This window comes from Coloeus monedula, assembly GCF_965178545.1.
Source record: "Coloeus monedula genome assembly, chromosome: 2".
Taxonomy (NCBI): Eukaryota; Metazoa; Chordata; class Aves; order Passeriformes; family Corvidae; genus Coloeus; species Coloeus monedula.
The window spans coordinates 21,948,391-21,957,493 of record NC_138782.1 but is presented as its reverse complement, the minus strand read 5'-3'; the positions used below and the strand labels follow the sequence as shown (position 1 = coordinate 21,957,493).

The 9,103-nt window shown below is 57.4% G+C and overlaps 2 protein-coding genes across 2 annotated transcripts; both read left to right on the top strand.

Moving 5' to 3' along the window:
- Positions 1 to 356: 356 nt before the first annotated feature.
- On the top strand, positions 357 to 2,561 carry LOC309586225 (acrosin-like; the record flags this gene model as incomplete). Its single annotated transcript, XM_082302849.1, has 5 exons — positions 357 to 427; positions 709 to 942; positions 1,246 to 1,511; positions 1,767 to 1,912; positions 2,376 to 2,561. The coding sequence occupies 5 exons, from the start codon at positions 357 to 359 to the stop codon at positions 2,559 to 2,561; spliced, it is 903 nt and encodes a 300-aa protein (XP_082158975.1).
- A 3,741-nt stretch (positions 2,562 to 6,302) lies between these two features.
- Positions 6,303 to 8,782, top strand: LOC309586224 (acrosin-like; the record flags this gene model as incomplete). Its single annotated transcript, XM_082302848.1, has 6 exons — positions 6,303 to 6,373; positions 6,655 to 6,897; positions 7,212 to 7,477; positions 7,758 to 7,903; positions 8,361 to 8,562; positions 8,688 to 8,782. The coding sequence occupies 6 exons, from the start codon at positions 6,303 to 6,305 to the stop codon at positions 8,780 to 8,782; spliced, it is 1,023 nt and encodes a 340-aa protein (XP_082158974.1).
- Positions 8,783 to 9,103: the final 321 nt, after the last annotated feature.

Sequence of the window (9,103 nt, the reverse complement as noted above, 5' to 3'; positions counted from 1 at the left end):
CCCAATCCATCAAAGTGTTCAAGGACAGCTTCTGAGCCAGGCTGTGTTCACTGTTGGCAACTGGGTCTAGTGGAAGCTATCCCTCCCTGCCCATGGCAGGGGGTCAGAGCTGGATGATCTCCAAGGTGCCTTCCAGCGCAAACCATTCTATGGCTCCTCCATTCCATGTTGCCCCTCCCCCAGTGGCCCCCGGGCCACAGGCCGCAGTGGCCAGGACACGGAACCCACCCCTCTGTGACATCAGCCCCAGGGCCGAGGGCACCACGGGCAGCGCGGCTGCTGCGGGCACTGCGGCTGTGGCTGTGCTGCTGCCCGGATCCCTCAGTGCTTGCAGCTGACACGTGCCTCTGGCAGCCATGAATTGGCTCGGCCTCCTCGTCCTGCTGACCGCTGCCGGGCTGGCGCACGGCACATGGGACAACTGTGGGTAAGTGGCCCCAGGCCCTGGCAGGGAGCCAGGCCAACACTTGGGGCCTTCCCTGGAGGGGGCCCTGCCTGTCCCCCATGGCCGGGCCACAGCTTCCCACCCGCCATGGGGAAGCCTCAGCTCCTTGCCAGCAGCCAGGTGCTGGCACGGACAGACGCACACCCCATGGGCTTCCCTGGGCTGCTGTGCCTGCAAGCCCTTGTGGGGAGGGCAGAGGGCTGAGCTTCAGCCTGAGCCACAGCAGGCCATGGAGCAGCATGGAAATGACTTTCTGCTTGCAGAGGGACCTGCGGACTCCGAGCTACCTACCAGCCCATGAATTATTACTACGGCAACGTGGCTTATGACTATGGCATGACCCGCATCGTGGGTGGCACAGGTGCCATGGACGCATCCTGGCCCTGGATCGTCAGCATCCAGCATCCCTGGGCACCAGACCTGGGCCATTGGTGTGGAGGGTCCCTTATCAGACCTCAGTGGGTCCTCACAGCAGCCCACTGCTTCAGCAAGTATAAGTAAGGAGGAGCAGGGAATGGGGACATCCCCACAACACCAGCAGGTGCCCTGTCGGCAGCACCACCTGCTACTCCCATCCCTTTTCCTCTCAGTCAGCCCAGCTGCCACACTGCTCAGGAGAAGCCTCGGCTGATGCCATGGCTTCCTAGTAGCTTCCAGCTCAACATTCCCCCACCCTAAGGTGTGGGAGGGCACTCACTCCTGCCAGAGCACTGCCATGCCACACAGAGATCTGTCAGCTGCTGGGCTGCTGTGGTGCATGGCTCTGCTCCCTCTCAGCCCTCTCTCCATCTGTCTTCCAGTAATGTCAGTACCCTGTACGTGGTGCTTGGGACCAGCCAGTTCACCCAGCCGGGCCCGGGGGTAGTAGTGCGCAATGTCAAGCAGCTGCTGATACACCGGTACTACAAACGTGCCGACTTGAGCTACGATATTGCCCTGCTGGAATTGGACCATCCTGTCCAGTGCAGCCCCTACATCCAGCTGGCCTGTGTGCCCGACGCCACGCTGAGACTGTCAGAGCTGCAGAACTGCTGGATTGCTGGCTGGGGTGCTGTCACTGCAAGATGTGAGTTCCCAAGAGGGATTCCTGAGCCAGCTCAGCACACTGGGGACACAGCTTGGGCTTCCCCACAGCAGAGGCCAAAGTCAGGCTGTGGGACGTACGCCTCTGCAGAGATGGACCTGCTCTGGTCCCCAAAGGCAGGCAGCAGAGACACAGAGCCTCTGCAGAGGCAAAGCAAGCCCTAGGGAAAGGGATCCCCCACACGGGATGTGAGCTGGCAGGGAGCTGCTGGGGGCTTATTCCTTGCTCTGCTCACAGCTCAAGATTCAAGTGATCGCCTCCAGGAGGCCAAGGTCCAGCTCATCAATACCAAGCTCTGCAACAGCAGCGGCTGGTACGCAGGCGACATCCACCCCTACAACCTGTGTGCTGGTTACCCACAGGGCACCATCGACACCTGCCAGGTAGGAGCGGGCCACGAGCCACTCAGCCCCCAGCAGCGCGGGCAGCCCGGGCAGCACCACCCCAACACAGCCCAGGGCCTGCTCTGCCCGGCCACTCAGTCGCCCTCCCAGCCCCGGCTCCCCACCGCTGTGGGGGCTTCCCGCACACTCCCCAGCCACACCTGCTTGCCCAGGGCCCCCTTGTGCCAGAAAGCCCAACTACTGTTCTTGGCAACCCAGAGATCCAGGGGCCAAATATCCATCCTCTGCACATCCAGGAGCCCTGTGCAGAGAGGACAGAGAGCATTACTTTACAGGACACCAAGCCACTCACAGCCAAGATTCTGGATGCTCCAGCCCCTGAGCAGAGCCTTGCTCTGCCCGGAATGCAGCTCTGGCACAGGCACTGTGGGAGACAAGCAGACAGCCCCAGTGCTGACAGGGACCACCCAACACCACCTTAATCCTGTCTGCTCCCCTGCAGGGTGACAGCGGTGGTCCTCTCATGTGCCAAGACAACAACGCTGACTACTGGTGGGTCATTGGAGTGACCAGCTGGGGAGAAGGCTGCGCCAGACCACAGCAGCCCGGAGTCTACATCTCCACTCAGCACTTCTATAACTGGATCCTGGTCCAGATGGGCTTAAAGGCAGCTAAAAGTGCTTCTTGAGCAGCAGGACAGGCAGCATTCAGAGCAGGCTGCAGTGCACCACAACCATTTGCTGCTGGGGCAATGCCTGCTGATCCAAAGGCAGCCTCAGTGTCATAAACCTGCTCTGTCCTGTGCTTGCTCCTCTCCTGTGTGCATGCAAACACTGGAGTTGATTTAGTTGTTGAAATAAAGTTACCTTTGTTCACAGGGAACCATCTTTTCAGTGCAATTCCAACTCCTGGGCAAGGCAAGGACTGCCACGCTCAGCACCTGCAGAAGGAGCCATTGGGCACAAAGGGACAGAGTGGCTCCAAAGAGCTCCCAAGTGCCTGGGCAGAGAGGAGAGTGCTCTCAGCCACCACGGGCTGCAGGAACCTGGTACATCAAGCCTAGCAAGGGGATAGGAAAAGAACAGACACCTTGGGGGTGGTGCTCAAAGGCATATGGGCTGGGCATTAGGGCCCAGGGTGTCAGCCTGGGCTAAGGGAACACCACACCTGAGAAACTCCCAAGCATGACCAGGGAAACTGCTGGCTCCTGACAGGAGTGCCAGTGCCCTAGGCAGAGCCAGATTTCATGAGTACCAAAGGGGCATTGATGTGCCAGGTGGTCACACTTCAGAGATACTCAAAGGAAGGGCTGGAGTCGTTCTGGGGAGAGGAACCTGGCAGGAACAGTAGGAGAGCACCCCAGGAATGCCATGGAAGGCCAAGGTGAGTGGGCCAACAGCAGCTGCAACACCAAGTCTGTTCACAGGAGGGGCCAGCCTGGCAGCCAGGGGGAAAAGATCCCTCAGCTTGGCTCCATATTTGGGAGGAGACAAGGGCAGAGAAAGGGAGGAGTCAAGGAAGATGAGAGGGCTGTATGAGCCTGGTAAATGGAGAGAAGGGGCAATCAGAGAGCCAGCTGCACAGACTCAAACTGCAGCTTGGTGTGCTTGTCTGCCTGAGTGCTGCACATAATCACCACAGGATGGGCAAGAACCTTCTTATCTCGACTCGCTAATCAATAAATCATCTCCAAACTGTACAAATTCACCCCAAAATTTATACCCTTTTCAATCAAACTTTGATAGTTGCGGAGTGGGGAAGAAATGGTAGAGGATCCTGGAATGCCACAGGGAAGACTTGTCAGGCAGTGGCTGTCTTTCCCAAGTGAAGTGAGGCAAACATTGACTCCCTTCATCTAATGGAATGCTTCAAAGTGCCTCGGGCTAGGTGTCACTCCATCTGCTTCTGGATACTCTTCTTGGCTTCCAGGCCAGTGGAGTCCTGTCTCATGGTGGCTGGCACTCTTCCCTTTGTGTTTATCAGTATGGGCTGTGCTGAGAACAACCGCCCCACATCTCTACTGGTCCCTGGCATCCTGGCAGAAGCTTCTTCAAATATTTCCTGAAGTCAGGGGCTGCCTGCTCACTAAAGATGCTGACCACAAGAGTGTCACTCAGGCTTGGGCATGGCCATTACCCTGCCCAGTGAGCAGACCAGCTTAGAGCAGCCCGATCACCTTGGCACAACCTTATGGCGCTGTCTTGGCAGAATCCTGCTGCCCATAATGATTTCCTCCAGTTTAGCAACACCTCGGCCACAGACATTCCCTCACCTAAATCAGGGATATTTCCCATCACATCAAACACCTTGAGGCACGTGAAACCCCTTTTTGCATGCCAAGAAGGGACTTCAACCCCCTTCTGTGTGCGTGCCCAGGGACTCTAGCACCCATTGTGTGCCACGATGGACACAAGGCTCTCCCTGTGCCTATCTCCAAAAGCCTTTGAGCAGAGACTCGAGCATCCTGGCAGAGACTCCAGCCCCTCCACCTCACAGCTTACGGGGGCCCCCATAACTCCTCTGTGGCCACCTTATGCTGATCATGCTGCGCACCCATGCTCCACACGCTACCAGTGATGTCACCAAATATGCACCAAATACCACACAAATAGAGAGGCTCAAATCCACCCTTATAACTTACATGGAATCTGCACACAGAATTGTAACACTGCCCCTGTGGCTCCTTCCTGCTCTAAAGATCCCAGGAGAACTCACCTGCTGCCAGCAGTTGGATGTTTGGAGGAGGGAGGCTCCAGCAGTCCTGCTCTTGTGTCCCATCTGGGCTGCCAAAGTGCTGAGGGAACTCCTCTCCCCTGTGTGACCATTCGGGAGGCACAGCTGGCTCCAGAGAGCCAATGAGTGCCCCATTTGATTCCCTACACACTCCACTCTCACCCAGTCAGAGCAGGTTTCCGTACCCATTCAGCCCCGGGATTCACCCAGCAGACTCACAGATGTCTCATTCCATAAAGAGCCACCAACTCCTGCTGCAGCTCTCCGTGTCCATTCAAATCCCTGGCCGGCACCTCAGCTCCCCGTGCCCTCGGTTATGCAAAGGCTGGGCAGCTCACGGCCCCTGGTCCCGGGCTCCCCCAGCCAGAGCTCAATCTGCAGCTGGCACTGCAGCTGCTCACCCAGCTCCCTGCCCCAAATGGATTCCTCAGCAGCTGCCTGCCCCGGGGACTGCCCAGCCTCATCCTGCAAGAAGAGGGGCCTAAAGAAAGCTGCAGAGAGCCTTCTTCCAAGGGCAGGCACTGATAGGACATGGGGCAGTGGCTTGACAGTGACAGAGGGTAGCTTGTGATGAGATACTGGGAAGGAATTCCTGACGGTGACGCTGTTGAGACACTGGCATGGGTTTCCCAGAGCAGTGTGGATGCCTGTTTTTCATGTAGGCAGGGTCAGCACAGAAGACACAGACACCAACTTCAGGAGTGTCATTTCCTATAATTCAAAACTGCAAAGAATTGCAAAAGGATAGGTGAGCAGTACATCAAATCATCAGCAAACATTGACAAAAGGATAAGCTAAGCAATGCATGTAATCATTACTACAAAAGACTGCCTACAGTGATGAAGGAAGACACATCACCAGTTACCCTAACCCTTGACCATCATCCAGGTCTGCCCATCAACTGGGGGAAGCCACTGTCACAGTGAAGGACTGGGGAACCACTCCTGGCAACTGGGAAATCCTGCAGGTGCCTCCACCTACAGGCAACGAGGCTTCTGACCGCGCTGTGAGAGGGTCCAGTTTTTACACTGTTGAATAAACAAGATACCAAAACTTCTGTGTACAGGAACATCTGGTTTCATTAGTCTATTGGGATGCTCCTGAGGCCTGGGAGGGCTTCAGAAGGAACCAAGGGAGTTGTCTGTGATCCTACACCCCCAAAACAAGGCCAGATGTGGCCTTGTCCAGTTTCTAAATATGGAAAGATAAATCCACGATTCTCCAGTGAGCAGATTTAGATAACATTTGGCTGGAAAGCCCATGTAGAGGCTGACTTTTGGTCACGGCCAGTTGCTCCAGCCTTGGTCAGGGCCTGTTGACCAGGACTTAGTATTTCAATGCCCAATCCATCAAAGTGTTCAAGGACAGCTTCTGAGCCAGGCTGTGTTCACTGTTGGCAACTGAGTCTAGTGGAAGCTATCCCTCCCTGCCCACGGCAGGGGGTCAGAGCTGGATGATCTCCAAGGTGCCTTCCAGCGCAAACCATTCTATGGCTCCTCCATTCCATGTTGCCCCTCCCCCAGTGGCCCCCGGGCCACAGGCCGCAGTGGCCAGGACACGGAACCCACCCCTCTGTGACATCAGCCCCAGGGCCGAGGGCACCACGGGCAGCGCGGCTGCTGCGGGCACTGCGGCTGTGGCTGTGCTGCTGCCCGGATCCCTCAGTGCTTGCAGCTGACACGTGCCTCTGGCAGCCATGAATTGGCTCGGCCTCCTCGTCCTGCTGACCGCTGCCGGGCTGGCGCACGGCACATGGGACAACTGTGGGTAAGTGGCCCCAGGCCCTGGCAGGGAGCCAGGCCAACACTTGGGGCCTTCCCTGGAGGGGGCCCTGCCTGTCCCCCATGGCCGGGCCACAGCTTCCCACCCGCCATGGGGAAGCCTCAGCTCCTTGCCAGCAGCCAGGTGCTGGCACGGACAGACGCACACCCCATGGGCTTCCCTGGGCTGCTGTGCCTGCAAGCCCTTGTGGGGAGGGCAGAGGGCTGAGCTTCAGCCTGAGCCACAGCAGGCCATGGAGCAGCATGGAAATGACTTTCTGCTTGCAGAGGGACCTGTGGGCACCGAGCTGTGGTACCTGACTATGGCCTCATGACTTATTACTACGGCAACGTGGCTTATGGCTATGACATGACACGTGTTGTGGGTGGAACGAATGCCCTGCCAGGAGCCTGGCCCTGGATCGTCAGCATCCAGCATCCATTGGTACCAGACTTAAGGCATCTGTGTGGAGGGTCCCTCATCAGCACTCAGTGGGTCCTCACAGCAGCCCACTGCTTCGACCCCATCAGGTAAGGAGGTGCCAGAAATGGTGACATCCCCACACCACCAGCAGGTGCCCTGTCGGCAGCACCACCTGCTACTCCCAACCCCTTTCCTCTCAGTCAGCCCAGCTGCCACACTGCTGAAGAGAAGCCTGGGCTCATGCCAAGGCTTCCTAGTAGCTTCCAGCTCAACATTCCCCCACCCTAAGGTGTGGGAGGGCACTCACACCTGCCAGAGCACTGCTCCCTCTGTGCCATGCCACACAGAGGTCTGTCAGCTGCTGGGCTGCTGTGGTGCATGGCTCTGCTCCCTCTCAGCCCTTTCTCCATCTGCTTTCCAGGAAAATCGGCATGGTGTATGTGGTGATTGGGGCCACCCAGTTGACTCAGCCAGGCCCTGGGGCAGAAGTGCGCAATATCAAGCAGTTGCTCGTGCACCAGGCGTACAATCCTGATGACATGAGCTACGATATTGCCCTGCTGGAATTGGACCATCCTGTCCAGTGCAGCCCCTACATCCAGCTGGCCTGTGTGCCCGACGCCACGCTGAGAGTGTCAGAGCTGAAGAACTGCTGGGTGGCTGGATGGGGTTCCACCGCTCCAAGATGTGAGTTCCCAAGAGGGACTCCTGAGCCAGCTCAGCACACTGGGGACACAGCTTGGGCTTCCCCACAGCAGAGGCCAAAGTCAGGCTGTGGGACGTACGCCTCTGCAGAGATGGACCTGCTCTGGTCCTCAAAGGCAGGCAGCAGAGACACAGCACCCCAGTGCCTCTGCAGAGGCAAAGCAAGCCCTAGGGAAAGGGATCACCCCCCCCCCCCCCCCCAAGAAAGGGGAGGAGAACAGGCAAGGAGCTGCTGGGTGCTCATTCCTTTCTGTGCTCACAGATCAAAAAGCAAGTGATCACCTGCAGGAGGCCAAGGTCCACCTCATCGATACCAAACTCTGCAACAGCAGCCGCTGGTACGCAGGGGAAATCCACACCCACAACCTGTGTGCTGGTTACCCACAGGGCACCATCGACACCTGCCAGGTAGGAGCGGGCCACGAGCCACTCAGCCCCCAGCAGCGCGGGCAGCCCGGGCAGCACCACCCCAACACAGCCCAGGGCCTGCTCTGCCCGGCCACTCAGTCGCCCTCCCAGCCCCGGCTCCCCACCGCTGTGGGGGCTTCCCGCACACTCCCCAGCCACACCTGCTTGCCCAGGACCCCCTTGTGCCAGAAAGCTCAACTACTGTTCTTGGCAACCCAGAGATCCAGGTGCCAAATATCCATCCTCTGCACATCCAGGAGCCCTGTGCAGAGAGGACAGAGAGCACTACTTTACAGGACACCAAGCCTCTTGCAGATGGGTTTCTGGATGCTCCAGCCCCTGAGCAGAGCCTGCGTGGAATGCAGCTCTGGCACAGGCACTGTGGGAGACACGGAGACAGCCCCAGTGCCGACAGGAACCACCCAACACCACCTTAATCCTGTCTGCTCCCCTGCAGGGTGACAGCGGTGGTCCTCTCATGTGCCAAGACAACAACGCTGACTACTGGTGGGTCATTGGAGTGACCAGCTGGGGGAAAGGCTGCGCCAGAGCAAGGCGTCCTGGAGTCTATATCTCCACTCAGTTCTTCTATGACTGGATCCTATTCCAGATGAGCCTGAGCCCAGATGGAAATTCTTCTCCAACATCACGGGCGTGTAGTAATTTTTTGACCATTTCACACCCCTGGTCTCATTATATTACCATCCCACAGCCCTCTCAGAAGCCATGGCCAAGACCACCCCTCTCTGAAAAGTTGTGTCCAAGATTACCTCTGTCTCAAAAGTCGTGTCCAAGGCCAACTGCCTCTCAAAAGCCTTGGTCGAGAGCAACCCCCTCTCCAAAACCAAGGCCAATTACAACAACATTGGGCAAAGTTAACTCCTGCCCATTTCCCATGAAGATTCTGGTGGAATTCTTTACTCGAGTGAAGCAACTCCTCCAGCAGATTCTTGGGCAAAACACATCTTAAGCAGCAGGACAGGCAAAATCCAGAGCTTGCTGCAGTGTACAGCACCCGTTTCCTTCTGGGGCAATGCCTGCTGATCCAAAGGCAGCCTCAGTGCCAAAAACCTGCTCTGTCATGACCACACTCTTCTGTGTTCAGGCAGACAACACGGTTGACTTACCTGAAGTAAAGTTGCCTGTGGTCGCAGGGAACCATCTTTTCAGTGCAATTCCAACTCCTGGGCAAGGCAAGGA